Source organism: Lissotriton vulgaris, chromosome 3_1, assembly GCF_964263255.1.
Source record: "Lissotriton vulgaris chromosome 3_1, aLisVul1.2, whole genome shotgun sequence".
In the NCBI taxonomy this organism is placed as follows: Eukaryota; Metazoa; Chordata; class Amphibia; order Caudata; family Salamandridae; genus Lissotriton; species Lissotriton vulgaris.
In genome coordinates this window covers 1,108,906,592-1,108,921,773 of record NC_141689.1, presented here as the reverse complement: position 1 = coordinate 1,108,921,773, position 15,182 = coordinate 1,108,906,592, and the positions used below count along the sequence as shown (strand labels likewise).

The window sequence follows — 15,182 nt, the reverse complement described above, 5'->3', positions numbered from 1 at the left end:
GCTATGCTTAAGTATACGCTACTGTATATACTCTGCCCACAGATGAGTTTTGTGATATATCTCTGTGGTAGTACTGCTTTTTGAGTTCAAGTGTACATTGGCTGTGTGCAATGCTCACTTGCCCTGAGCTCCTTAATCCTTCATCTCCTGGCTGAGTTTTACTTTCAACTATAATTTGCTGTGCTATGGGACTTGAGGCCAATGTTCTGGTCTCTCAGTCTCACTCTCCTCTCTGTGCTGAAGAGCCCTTATGCTTCCTTCTCCATTTTTTAAGTTTGTCTCTCGTAAGTGTTGCATTATTGTTGTTTAGGCCCTTGCTGCTGAACTTTAGACTCTCACGCCTATTATTATTATTATTACGCCTACCATGCTACTGCCATTTCTTGTTAATGTTGCACTATTTGTGTAATCAGTCGTAATTGTCCCCCGTTCATAGCAAGACAGGACTCTAGAGAGCTCCTTGAAGCTTCTTCTAGAGAGTTCACCTTCTTTCTAGCCAGCTATGTCCTTAGGATGAGCTCAGTGCACATGCCCAGCCTCCACTGGCTTCCTAGGTACATTTTTCTCCTTCAGGTCTCTCTGATCAAGGGACCACTATTCTTTTCCTCTATGGGCAGAACGGGGAGGGACCCCATGTTTGATTTCCAACCCCTGACTGGAGGTCCTTTACCAGGTCCTTGTACCACCAAGCCACTGCCTTCTTCTTGAGGGCATCACATTTGGCCTGACTGCTGTCTTTGCCTGTAATCCACACCTTGTTTTCATAAGTCTGTCTGCCAGGTAACCCTGTGTTCTCACACAATTAGGGAGGCCAGACATGATCCCCACTGCGATGGCTTCCTGCCGTGCCTCAGGAGTTTTGCATCCCTTCCTGTCCGCCAACAGATTATTTCCTTTATTTTCAGTTCATACAATTTTATATTTAAATCTATCCCTTTTGCTACTTATTGGGCCAATCTTACTCCAGTGACGACTTGACCACGCCTAGTTATGGAAACATGTTTAAGGAGCTGGTGGTGATGGTTGGGGGTTTAAATTAACCACAGATTAATGCTTTTAAAGGTAATGTAGAAGAATATTTTAAAGTGGTCTTTCATTCAAGGAGGAATGTCTGGAGTTATTGTCGAGGTTTTTATTTGTTGGAGATGTGAGTGATGAGACAGAGAGAAGGAGAGAATCTAGTGTAGGAGTGAAGAATGGAAGAGGCACATTTGCAGGAGTGTGTCCGTTGAATTTATGGGGGCAGTGTACTTTGTATTCTGGGCATTAGAGAGGGCAATGGAACGGAATGGACACAATTGCTCTCCTGAGTAGGGACTTTCTATCCACAACTCCTTCCTGAACCAGGAGAAACAGGAGTGACCACACATGTTCAAGAGTTCAAATTGAGTTGGGGACAGGATCGACTTTCTCCATATATCTGTCTTTAAGATGTTGAGTGTTGCGTACCAACATCTCCTTTATGGAGTTATGACATTCCTGGTATTGCCACAGTATGCCAGCCCGTAGGTCCAGCATAATAACCATGTATTTTTCCATGTTCCACATTGTCCTCTTAAATCATATTTCATAGGTCTCTCTGACTGTGCAGTACTTCCAGTCCCTTGGGGCCAGCCGTCCTGATGTTTGGAGCAAGCTGCATTTGGAAAGATGTCTCTCCAGCTTTCTGGTTTCTTTGAACAGAGGGACTTCCTCTTATTTTCTCAATGTGCCAGCGCCTTGCTCATACGCCTGTCTGTCCTTTCCCCCTTAAGCTGTGCAGCTTAAACCTGTGTCTTTTATGGAGCACACCCCTCTCCATACGTCTTGTAGCTAGAGGAAACCTTTTATTTTGTTATCTGCTATTGTTTTATTTGGAATGTTTCCTCATAGAGTATCTTCCTGATTGGGACCACTTTTACTTGTAACAATTTTTTTTGTCTTTCGTGTTTTATATGGTTTACCAAGAAAGATGTATGACAATACATAACAATGTCATTAGTGCAATCGAGTTGCATACAGTAAAATGTCTCTCAAACCATGGAGCAGTACTCCCACACCCAAAATCTCCCATCCTAAAAGGCAACAATTTGACTATCTGCTCACACAACACCCTGACTCGTTGCCCCATTACATCCTTCTCCTGAGTTATCAGCAGGTTGATCTACTATTCTTAGAACCATGTCCCCTCCCATGTCACTATGTCCTCTGCCCCCTGATAGTTCCTGCAGGTCTGCTTAGTGTGCTGCTCATCTGCCACTGCCCACTCCAGGAGCATCTGCGTCCAAGCATAGATCTCCGGCAGCTGGGGTGCCAGCCAACTGATAGCAATCTGGATTCTCACCGACACCACCCCCAACTCAAGTATGCTGGCTGGCATTTTTGGTATCCTGTTATCCTGTGTGAGCACTCCTGAGACACATTTTTACAGTTCTGGGCAGCAAAACACCCATATATGTGTCAAAGTACCAACCACTCTGGTCCAAAAATCTGTCAGCTGCCCACAGCCTCAGGTCATATGTAAAAATCCTACTGAGGACTGACCACGTGTGGAAGAAGAGCCGGGGTATATTTTGGAGAGTCTGAGAAGGGTGAAATAGGTTTGAAGCAAGTAGTTAAAGTGTATGAATTTAAAGAAGACGTTGGGTGACACAAATCCAATCTGCTCACAGGCTGTACTCCACTCCAGGTCAGTCAGTGCCTCCCCACAGTCTACATGCAATCTCTCCCTTTTACAGAAAGCTTTCCCCCCATCCGCCAGCAGCCTACCATCTCAATCAATCTCTGTAATACCTCATGCCTCCTTAGTTCATTTGGAAACCTGGTCCAAACACCCCGGGCTGTATGTTTCAGGTGGACATAGTGCAAGAATTGACCAGGGGCACTTCCAAATCGTTCCCGGGCTTGGGCAAAAATAATGAACCGTTTCATGGCATATAGATACCCCACCATCTCACATCCTCCCTCCTACCACCGCTTGAATGATCTGTTTTATAGAAGGGCACGCAACACCACCATCATTACTCTATGCCAAACAATACCCATCTGGCCAAACAAGTAGGGGAGATAATCAAGGACCTTATGCCCCATCATAAGAACCTCCTGAAGCGTGTAGGAGATCATAGGTGTCCGCCGGGAGGCTATTTTTCCAGTTCAGTTCTTCTTCCAACCACTTCACTGTGTGCTGAAGGTGTGGCACTGGATAGTATAGAAAAGGTCCCAGCAGTCCAAGACCCCCTCTGTTAGGGAGCTTGAGCCTGTCCAGTCTGACCCGACTCCTGCCACCCACCTAAATCAGGCAGCCCAACAATCTGTCCAGCCGTGCAAAGGTGCAGGTGGGAATGGGCACATCATGTTCTGTAGCACATAAACAGTGAAACTGGAAAACCATTTTCGCCACAGAGAGTGCCCCATCACAGAGTGTGGAAGTGTCTTCCAGAACTCATACAACCGGGTCAGCCCCTCCACCGTCCTTTCCACATTGAGTGAATATTGAGCTTCTAGGTCTCACACTATACAATAAATATAAAGAATCTACCCCTTCTCAGCAGAGCCCGAGAAGCAGTAAGAATTTCGGGTCTCCCCATGCCAGTCCTGCCAGGGTAATCCACATGGACTTTGTTCTATTCATGTGCAGCCCGAGACTGCAGCAAATCTGCTCAGTTCCTCCAACAACAGCAGGACCGACTGTTCCGGGTCCCGCATGTAGATCAGCGCATTACCGGCATACAAGAACACCACATACGGACTGTCACCCAGATGGACTACCCACACACCAAGCCTGGCATGTAGCACATTCACCAGCGTCTCCATTGAAAGAGCAAATAATATAGGGGACAGTGAACAACCCTGCATTGTGCCTCTTCAAAATCACGGTTGTGAATATAAGAGTCTTACCCATTTCATGTATTTTGCAACCGAATCACATGCGGTGCATTAATGCCCACAGGTAATGCCACCCCCCAATATCAAACACCCTTTCTATATCCCAGGACACCACTGTCTTTAGAAGCGGCGAGAATATGTGTGATATGATTCAGGCACTGAAGATTGTACATTACATTTTTTCCCGGGATAAATCCAATTTAGTCTTGATAAATGAGCGATCAGACTACTTACCTGACCCTACTGACCAAAATCTTGCAGAGTATTTTAAGATCGGTGTTAAGTATGGAGAGGGCTTTTATTACGCTACATCCATTGGGTCATTACCATTTTTGCGCAATCGTATTATAATCGCCTCTCATGCGTTAGGGCCCTTCTCCTGTGTCTTTTGCTACCGTAAACTCCTCCAGCAGCTTTTCCAGCAAACCCCTCTGGCAAGATTTGATGCCACTCCACCCGAAGGCCATCCTTTCCCATGTCTTCCCACTTTTCATGTCCATCAGTACTTCTTGCATGTTCTCTTCTATCATGGGGGCCTCAAGTGATTGTTGGTCCCCACTGAGCCTGAGCAGTGCTCCTGCCCGGAGGTACTCCTCTATCTCCCATGCACCTGCCAGTGGCCTTTGCATAAAGCCCTCCTGCTGGAACTCCACGCAGGCCATGTTAATCCGATTACAGGCCCGTCCCATCCTCTGGCCACTGCAAAAGAATATAAGACTGTGGTTGTTCCCTCTTTAACAGCCATACCAGCATCTTGCCTGTCTTATCTCCTTCCCTAAACAGCCAGAACTATGTGTCGTAATATTGATCAAAGTGGTCGAGGTGTCTCCAGCCTGACGTTTTAACTGCGTCAGTTGTCTGCAGGCCTCCAGGTCTGCGTTAATGTGGCCCTCCAACTCTGCCTACTGTCTCTTTAAGTCTGTGAGCTCCTGCTCCAGCTGCACCCATACCCCATGAATATACCCCATGCACTCCACACACAACACCATCTTGTAAGCCTCCCATTCAGTTAGTCCACTCTCAGTGGTATGCACGTTCTCCCGGAAGAAGAGGTTAGTAAACTCTTTCTGTTAGTAACTCTTTCTGGTCTCTGAACTCTACGTCCTCCAGCACTTCCTTGCAGAGTCTCCAAAGGGGATATTTTGGTCTCACCCAACCGGAAAGTAATGTGATCAAGAGGGGGGATTGGTCAGATAAATAACAGTTAAGATGTGCCAAGTGTTGGAACATGTCTATATCCTCCTCCGCCCTCCCCAGTACCATATCCATCCAAATGTGAACCCCATGTACAGTGGAATAATAGGAAAACCAACTATCAGTCGGGTGATCGTGACGCCAGATCTCAATTAGGTTCAGGTTCTCCATTACCTCTCACAGGGAGGCCTCCATTTGGGGTTTATGGCCCTGCCTGGGGGCGTCCTGTCCAGGCACCAATCAAGCCTGCAATTAAAGTCCCCTGCCCACACCAAGCTCATTTGGGGTCACTATCTTCAGGATTCCCAAGTAAAACTCTCTATCATCAGTGCAATGGTATTTACTATACAGGTTTCTATTCCGTCTACTTTGCCAAAACAATTATGTACCTTCCCTTAGGGTCTGAGTGCACTTCCTGTTGAATAATGGAAACCCCTGCTGAAATCCAGGTCACTACTCCACAGGCATAATATAAATATCTGGTTGCGTAGAGGTGTCCTTTACTTCAGCCCTACAGCAGGTGTGTCTCCTGGTGGAGTGCCACCTGCACATTGCACTTCTGTAATAGGAGTGCATGTGGTACCACTTTGTACAGTTGTTCAGGCCCTGAACATTCCATGTTACTGCTGTTCTGTTCATCTTACATAACTAGAGTTGGTAAATTGCCTTCTGCGTAGGGTAGTAACCCGCTCCTTCTTGTCTCTCACCCTGAGTGTTATTTCCTGAGCACTGCCACTGCACCTTGACTGCTGTTCCCAACAAACTGCTAACTGATCTTCAAACAAATTCTCCCTTCCCAACCCCTCCCTATGGGCACACTTACCCCATCCCCAAGTGGGGCCCACCCCGGTGTAACATCTTGGAATCCAAAGAAGAGTCTCTGCTTACCACTTCCCTCACACACTCTCATAACTAAATGCTAGCACAACTTTTACAGCTTGTGGGCCCAGACGCTTGCCCTGACCACTCCAATGGGGTAAATCCAAAGTGACAATGTTTGGGAGTGCACTGTTCCGCTCTGTGACCCAATCACCCGGTCCCCCTAGTCCAGTCGTTCCCACCGATACCTGTACATGATGTTGTCCAAAGTCTGGGTGTTCTACCCCCTCACCCGGATGCCTGTGCTGCCCCCCCTCTTTTTATCAAGGGGGCGAAACTCACAGTGTCTTTGTGTCCCAGTGTCGCTCGTTGGTGAGGGCTCCATCGCCTCAATATGTTCTCCCTATCGTGCCATCAGGGAGAATTGTGACCCTGGGAGACCCCAACTGGGCCCCCCGTCCAGCACCTAGATCATCTCTGGTGCCTGCTGCTCACAGTGTGCCACTGCAAACTCCACTCTGCCAGCTGCCGAGACCTCCCCTGCCCAGGCCCAGTTTTATGCAACACCTCCAACCACATCCATGCCTCATCGGGAGTGTCAAAGAATTGAATTCTACCTTTGGAGATCACTTTGAGGTGGGCTGGGAACAGCAAGATAGCTGTAAGATTCAGTGCTTGAAGTTTTGCTTTCATTTTCGTGTAGGCCTTGCGTTGCAATTGCACTCTCCTCGTGTAATCTGGATAGATGGAGATAGCATTGTTCTCAAAGGACAAGTGGCCAGCCTTCCTGGCTGACCGCAGAATGCATTCCTGATCCCTATAGTTGAGGACCATGGCAATCGGGGCCCTGGGGGGTTTTGCCCAGCAGCGGCAGTGTAATCAGGGCCCTATGGATTCTCTCCAGGATAAACACCTCAGCAAGGTCTTTCTGTTTCAGAGAATTCCGAACTGAGCTCTCCAAGAAGCGTTCTGCATCAAGGACCTCCGCTCTCTCCGGGAGCCCCAGGAATCTCAAATTATTTAGGCAGGATCAGTTTTCCACACCTTCCTTCCTTTCATCCAGTTGTTTGACCGTCTAACACAGGGAGGTCACCAGAGGCTTTAGCACCTGCATCTTAGTTTGCAGGTCCAACCCTAAGCTTTCCACTAGCACAGGATAGTCCTTTTCCTTTGTGGCAACAGACTGTACATCGGAACTTGCTGCTCCTTCTGGCTTCTTTCACCCCTACCCCATGGCAAAAACCCTTCTTTGGTCCACATTGAGCACACCAGCTCAATGTGGAACCACTTTTATCCCACTCTTAGTCCCACCCCTCCCCGACCCTCCATCACAACCAAGATATTCTTGGTTCAGCCTTCCCTCTAGTGCTTATTGTCTCAATGCGGTTTGCAGTGGATTGCAGGCACAGAGAAATGTCATATAATGTTATCTGGCTCAAGGATGACCCTCCCATTGGAAATCCTGTAGCAGCAAGCCGTCATATGATGATTCCCAGTGTCTTCCTGCTGGCAGACATTGCATCCCAATACAGGTATGACATATTAAGGTATAATGGGGTCGGGGTGGCAGCAGGTGCAGGTTGCATGTGTGAGGTGGAAACTGGACCATTATCTACTCTCTTTTACTTTGCATGTACAAATAAACGCAGTGATATTAAAAAGAAGTTAGACCCTCAGAAGATGTTATGGTTTTACTACTTCCATGTCCATTAATAATAGGTGCTGCTAAACAAGTGTACAGGATTGCTGGATTATCTTAAAATTCTATCAGCTGTATATAGTATTAGAAACGTTGCCAGTTTAGTCTGGAACATTCAGGTTTGTGGTAGTACATCATGACTAGGCCAAGAGATATCTGTGACGGTATTAGAGAAAACAATGTTGCTTCTCTTCTGTCAGGGTTCACAGAAAAAAATGGTTGCTTCTCATCTGTCATGGTGGGGCTATAATGCCATTTCCAAGCAATATGAAGTGTGTCATTGCACAATGAGAAAGATTTTTTAGAAATGGAAAATGTTTGCCAATTTAGCCAGTAATGGGCATCCATGTAGATTCACATCAATTCCAGGCGGTATGAAGCTACTAGAAATCTCAAAATTCTTAAAGCTGTGTCTAGGGATCTCCAGGCCTCTGTCATTATGGTAAATATTACAGTTCCTTATTCTTCTATTGGGAAAACACCAGACAAGTAAGACTTCTGTGTAAGAGTAATGAAATGAAAACTCATTTTCAGAAAGAAAATTGCTCCATGGCTAGATTTGCAAAACAGCAAAACACACAAGAAGATGGACGGAATGTTGCACATTGGCAAAACATTCACCCCCAGTCACAGATCTGGGTTTAATCCATCGTTATTTTGCTCACCACGCCACCCCAGTTCAGACATGGCCATATGCAAATCAGTCTTGACCCTGTGCCTCATGGGAACAGTCCAGCCAGAACTGCCAAGCCATGTCTTCCCTGGACCGGAATCAAGCTTTGTTCGCCCTGAGTTGGCAGGGTATGCCCAGACGTGGGTCCCTTGCTCACTCTACCACTGAATTTAAGATAGCCTGGCTGATATGGAATATGAATCCGAAACCGGTCCCAGGATGCTTGTTTCCGGTCCAGGGAAGACATGGCTTGGCAGTTCGGGCTGGACTGTTCCCATGAGGCACAGGGTCAGACTGATTTGCATATGGCATGTCTGAACTGGGGTGGTGGAGTGAGCTAAAGAATGATGATGGATTAAACCCTGATCAGTTGACTGGGGGTGAGTGTTTGATTTGTTCAAGCACTCCGTCCATCATCCCCTTTGGTATTGCTTTGTTCGCCCTGAGTTGGCAGGGTATGCCCAGACTTGTGTCCCTTGCTCACTCTACCACTGGATTTAAGATAGCAGGGCTGATGAGGATTATGAATCTGAAACCGGTCCCAGGATGCTTGTTTCCGGTCCAGGGAAGACATGGCTTGGCAGTTCGGGCTGGACTGTTCCCATGAGGCACAGGGTCAGACTGATTTGCATATGGACATGTCTGAACTGGGGTGGTGGAGTGAGCTAAAGAATGATCCCCTTTGGTATAGCTAGATTTGCAAAACAGCATCTGAATTAACCACAAGAATTTAAGAACGATGTTCTCTGGACAAAAGACACTGAAATTAAGTTGTCTCTCTGTAATGCACAGCAGCATGTTTGGTGAAAACCATACACCACCAATCACCAAAATAAACCTCATACGAGCAGTCAAGCATGGAGCTAAAAGGGTGATAATTTTATCCTGCCTTGCTGTCTCAGAACTTGAATGCCTCAGAGTCACTGAAACTACCATGAATTCTTCTCTAGACAAGGGCATTCTAAAGAAAATGTGAGACTTTGAGCAGGAACCAAAAAATGACTGAACGTACCTCATGCAAAAGGACAGGGATCCGAAACACTGTTTGAATGGATGGCAGAAAAAGAAAAGAATCAAGATTTTGGAATGGCCAAGTTGAATACTAGGCTACTCCATTCAGACAGCCACCCAAATCATTAAGAAGACTGAACAAGTCTGACAAGCCCTAATGTTCACAAATGGTTAATAGAATTGAATCCGCAGCATTGTTTGTGTGCACTAACATGGAGTTGTGGGGTTTCAACCAGAGTAGTACCAACCTCCAGTTCCACACCACAAGAGATGTAAGTGAGAGCCCTGGTAAACAGGTTAAGCGGGGTTTTCATAACTATGTTACCCTTCAAATCCCTATTTGATAGAGTGGGTAATATGTACCTCTGCCTTGAGCCTGTAACCTTGACAGCTGGAATTCTGCTGCTTGTATTACTCATTTGGCCTGTTAGCAGTTCAATCAAGAATCCAGCAACATATTGTTTTCCTCTTGATACCTGTATGAACGATTGAGGGCATGCGTCTGTTCTCAGACCACAGCCAGATGCCTTCCCTAAACCACAAATTTACCTGTGGGCACCACAAGTTGAAGAGGAAGAAAGTGGAACTTAAAGCTGGAGCTGAGAGGTACATTGCCATTTAATTCCCAATTGCTCTGACTTATGGAATGGCTGGTGTTTTTTAAGGAAGAATGCTCCTCACTTGATGATGGCCCTCTCTGGGATCCCAGCCTGTTGGGTCTCACCTGAGGGTGCCAACTCATCCCTATGCTCTTAGCCCATCAGCCTTGCATTCTGAAGTGTGTGTAGATGCAGAGTGCCCACTCCGGCCCATTTCGCTCTAGGATTTCAGTTTACCTTTCTTTGCTATACAAAAGTAACTTATATTGATTAATTAATAACAGTATGAACCTTGCTTGTGACTTAGTTTACTTTTCAGTGTCTTAAAAAGGATACCAAAATGCTTCATTGATAGCTGTCTTTGATGTATAATATTTATACAGTGTGTAGTCCATGATAACTTGTGCGTGACAATGTATGCAATGCTCTCCGAGATTTATTTTCCTATTTGTAGCTGTAATATTTGTTTCTTTTTCTTAACACAGATTTTTGACATGGATCCGTTCATGAACACGCCATTTGTGGAACCGGATTTCCATCTTCAGGATCCACTACTGCGACCAGGTAAAATTTTCTGTTGCTTTTCTCTTCTTTTGGCTAGGGAACCATGATCGGATTATATATGATTAAAGTCATATAATTCCATTAGAGTACAGGGGTCAAAGTTGGGAATTGTCCATACAAATGTAATAACCTCAATGTTCATCTTTTGTTACCGGAAGAACGTGCATTGCCTAATGAAGTACAAAAGCATTTGCAAGTGTCGATAAACAGGTGATGATGTTTTTACACATCAATAGAAAACATTGAAAAATTGCCGAAAGGCAGAGCTGGTGTTGAGCAATGGCGTAATTTAAAAAGGGATGCATTTTCAAACTGCCAACAAGCACATGCATTATTTGAACAGTACTGACAACGCTAATTGCTGAGTTTTTAAAAAGACTTTTGAAAGATTTCACAAAAATTCACAGGTTCACAAAGTTCAGGGTAGGCTCAACAGTGCATGCTTCCCACCAAACAACATCTGCAGCACTAGCATCAGTTCTTGTATTCAAGCAGAACTGCTACAGTATGTGCTCTATCTGTGCAGTCTTGTCTTCCCTCACACAAGTAGAAGAGTTGCAGCACAAGTGGATGCACTGAGAGCTATATTTGCTTACACACACTCTCTCTCTCTCTCTCTTTCTGTGTGTTGCAGCGGTATTTGTCGGGTTTTAGATCAGGGTTCTCAACGGAGACAGCCCTCCTGAGGGCCACAGAAACCCTACGTGAGGGAGCAGATGAGGGAAAGACAATGGCCCTCATCATGCTTGATCTCAGTGCCGCTATTGACACTGTAGCACATTCCATCCTGCTACAGTGTCTAAATAAAGCTGGAGTCACCAATAAGGCACTGGGATGGCTGAAGGCTTTTTTGCTTAACAGAAGCTTTCAAGTCCAAAGGGGGAGCTTTCTCTCCGATAGGGTGAGGCTTGAGCAGGGGGTGCCTCAGGGCTCTGCCCTGAGCCCTACCCTGTTTAATCTATACATGGCCCCACTGGCAGAGGTAGTGCAGTCGTTCGGCGTGGAGCTTGTCTCCTACGCCGACGACACGCAACTTCTTATATCTCTGACCCAAGCCCCTTCCAAGGAAGCTGATGATTTCAATGCCTGCATGACTAAACTTGCCACATGGATGAACGACCACTGTCTGAAACTTAACGGGACTAAGACAGAGGTCCTCATCATGGGAGGCAATGAGGCTAAATGGACGACTGAGTGGTGGCCCAGCTGCCTTGGTCCTTTGCCCTCCCCTTCCCGAGAGGCGAAGAATTTGGGTGTGTGGGTGGACAATAAACTGTCCTTTGACAGCCACATAAGAAAAACGGTGGGCAAATGCTTTGGGGTAATGAAAACTCTGAACCGCACCCTTGACCTGTTACCTATTAATTCCAGGCGTACCATGACACAAGCACTGATAACGTCCCGTATTGATTACGGAAACGTGCTGCTCATGGGTACATCTGAGAAAAATATTAAAAAGCTTCAGGTGTTACAGAATTCGGCAGCTCGCCTGGTCTTAAGGCTCCCTCGGCGAGCACCATCTCGCCCCTCTCTTGTAGCCCTCCACTGGCTGCCCATCAGGAAGAGGATTGATTTTAAAGCTATGCTGTGGTGCCATAAAATAATTCATCACAGAGCACCGGCCTACATGTCGGATTTGGCTTCTGTCTATGAACCGAGCAGGTCGCTTAGATCTAAAGGTATGGGTCTGCTCAGAACCACACGCCCCAAAAAGGCCAGAATGGGAGGCAGATCCTTCCGGACTTTGGCGGCCAGGAAATGGAACCTTCTTCCTGCGGATATCAGGATGGAGAATAATGAAATCCTGTTTAGGAAGAAACTAAAAACCTGCCTCTTTACTTGGTGATGGGTTTTCCTCTACTCCTTCTCACACTCTCTCCACAGCGCGGGGACACGCCGGGAGGCGTCACCAGGCGCTCTACAAGCTCCTTTAAATTAAATTAAATTAAATTTGCAGAGCATTTTCCCTTATCTGTGAGCATTATTCGTTCCCATATTGACTTCCCCCACTGTGGAATAACCAAAGGGCATGGTTGTGGGAAGAACCAAAGGAGTATTGGGGTAGAGAGGAGAGGTAAATAAACAGACGAAAAGGGAGGTAGGTTTATAACTATGGATTGTGGACATTAGAAGTAATCCAGGCTGCTGTACCCCATCCACTACCACTGCCCAGAGGTGTCTGCCCCCTGCTGTGCCCACAGACTGGTGTACCCTATTCACTCCCACTGCCAGAGGTGTCTGCCCGCTCTTGTGCACCCAGGCTGAGAGGAAGAGAGAGAGAGAGAGAGAGAGAGAGAGAGAGAGAGAGAGAAAGAGTGAGAGAGAGAGGAAGACAGAGAAAGAGAGAACAATTGAGAGAGAGAGGAAGACAGAGAAACAGAGAGAGAGAGAGGAAGAAAGAGAGAGAAAGAGTGAGATACAAGGAAGAGAGAGAGAGAGAAAAAAGTGAGACAGTGAGTAAGAGAGAGAGAAAGAGAAAGAATGAAAGAGAGAGGAAGAGACAGAGAAAGAGAAAACAGTGTGAGAGAGAGAAAGGAAGATATAGAGAGTGAAAGAGCGAGAATGTGTGTGAGTGACAGAAAGGAAGAGATGGAGAGGGAGAGGGAGTGTTGACACTGTGGAGAAAATCCTCACAGCTCACCTTTCACCCCCGGTGTGTCTCCAACTACGTGCAGGCCTCAAGCTTAGTCATCTGAAACATAGTATGGAATCAGTAATGGCAGAGTACATACAACTGCGCACGCCTAAACCGCTGTCCCGCCTCTATGCATCCACGCTACTGCGCCCCATCCATTTCCACTGCCCAGAGGTGTCTGCCCGCTGCTGCGCACCCAGGCTGCTGCATCCTATCCACTTCGCAGAGGTGTCTGCCCACCGCTGCGCAACCAAGCTGCTGCAGCCCATCCACTCCCACTGCCCGGAGGTGACTGCCCGCAACTGCGCACCCAGGCTGCTGCACCCCATCCACTGCCACTGCCCAGAGGTGACTGACGACTGCTGCGCAAACAAGACTCTCTGCTCACCTACGGCCACCGGCGTGTGTCGAAGAGGGTCCACCACGGACCGAAGCAACCTTCTCAGCCGTGCGAACACTCGGTCACGCAGAGCTCACAATCAAAAGTGGGTGTGGATTACAAGAATGGCTACGCATCATCGCAGGTTGCAGACGCGCTCCTCTCTGGTGGCACTAACTCGGTGGAACTGAAGTCATCCCTTCGTGGCGGGAGGTCCGTGTCGGGGGGCTGGGGTCGTCAATCTGTGAATCACAGCCTGCAAGATAAAAAGCAAGATAAGATTGTGCTTCATGCATCCATCAAAGGAGAAAGAGAGAGAAAGACTGAGAGAGAGGAAGAGACAGAGAAAGAGTGAGAGAGCGAGGAAGAGAGAGAGAAACAGTGAGAGAGAGAGAGAGAGAGAAAGATAGAAACAGTGTGAGAAAGAGGAAGAGTGAGAAAGAAAGAGAGAGAGAGAGTCAGAGAGAGAGAAAGAGAGAAAGAAAGAGAGAAACAGTGTGAGAGTGAGGAAGAGTGTGAGGGAGAGAAAGAAAGAGATGGAGAGGGACAGTGAGTGCCTACACTGTGGACAAAACCCTCACAGCTCACCTTTTCTCCACCGGTGTGTCTCCAACCACGTGCCGAGACATAGTGGAGCCCTCAAGCTCACTCATCTGAAACATAGTACAGAATCAGTAATGGCAGAGTACATACGACTCTGCACGCCTATATCTCTGTCCATCCTTTGTGCATCCAGGCTACTGCACCCCATCCACTGTCACTGCCCAAAGGTGTCTGTCCGCCGCTGCACACCCAGGCTGCTCACACCATCCACTCCCACTGCCCGGAGGTGACTGCCTACCGCTGCGCAAACAAGGCTCTCTGCTCACCTTTCGCAAGCTGCGTGTAGAAAAGAGGGTCTACCTCGTGCCTCTGCAAGCCCAAAGCCCAGGGCCCGTGTAGATGGCCACCTGCATTTCATGCAGCTCCGCTCCGCAGGCCACCAAGTCTCACATTTGGTGCTGCATCTAGATTTTACCATGGCAGAGGACATACCAGTGCACCTGCTATCATCGCAGTTTGTACACCTGCTCAGCCCTTGCGGTGGCACTAACTCTGTGACCAGCAAGGCCACGCCACATGGCGGTAGGCACCCGCTGTTCGATGGCTCAGGCCTACACTGCGGTCCAGCAGGGCACGTAAAACCTGACGTGTCCTGACCGCTGGGACATGGAGGACAGCCAATTAGAGCCAAGCTTGTGCTCGGGGTTTAGGCTCCGCCAACATATGTACTTATCCAGTCACTCCGCCAATTCCGAAGCACTTATAGTTTCACTATACACTCTCCTTGCAGTACTCTAATGATGCAGTCTCTACCTATGTACTTATACAATGACCGAGACAAAGTTACATAACCGAAGTATTGCCCACTGCCAGAGGTAACATGGTTGCGAGCGCTGTGCACAGCAGAATGCAATGTGGTAGGGCCCAGGGGCAGCATCATCCATACATAATGATCTCATGGACACAGTTAGATAGATAGTGGAACTGGCTAGGTGCTGTGCGCTCGGCCCCTTTTTATTACCAGGGTCACATGTCCAGTGATGTCTATGCTGGATGCATGTGAGGTAAGTGTAGGCCAGCCCTCAGGGAATGGCTGGTGCTGGCAACAAGTACAACAGTAATCATCGGATTACACACAGAGATTCAATCATAAAGTGATCATGACTTATGCTGCACTTAGTTAGAGGCACCAGATGTGAAGT

General features: G+C 47.3%; 1 protein-coding gene across 3 annotated transcripts in view; it reads left to right on the top strand.

Annotated features, from left to right (window-relative positions):
- NFKB1 (nuclear factor kappa B subunit 1) overlaps nucleotides 1-15,182 on the top strand; it is a 398,216-nt gene that overhangs the window by 81,976 nt on the left and 301,058 nt on the right. For all 3 annotated transcript variants that reach the window (XM_086961580.1, XM_086961582.1, XM_086961581.1), the window contains exon 3: nucleotides 10,345-10,423. In XM_086961580.1, the coding sequence (XP_086817706.1) occupies nucleotides 10,345-10,423 (79 nt within the window). The remainder of the gene's footprint in view (nucleotides 1-10,344; nucleotides 10,424-15,182) is intronic.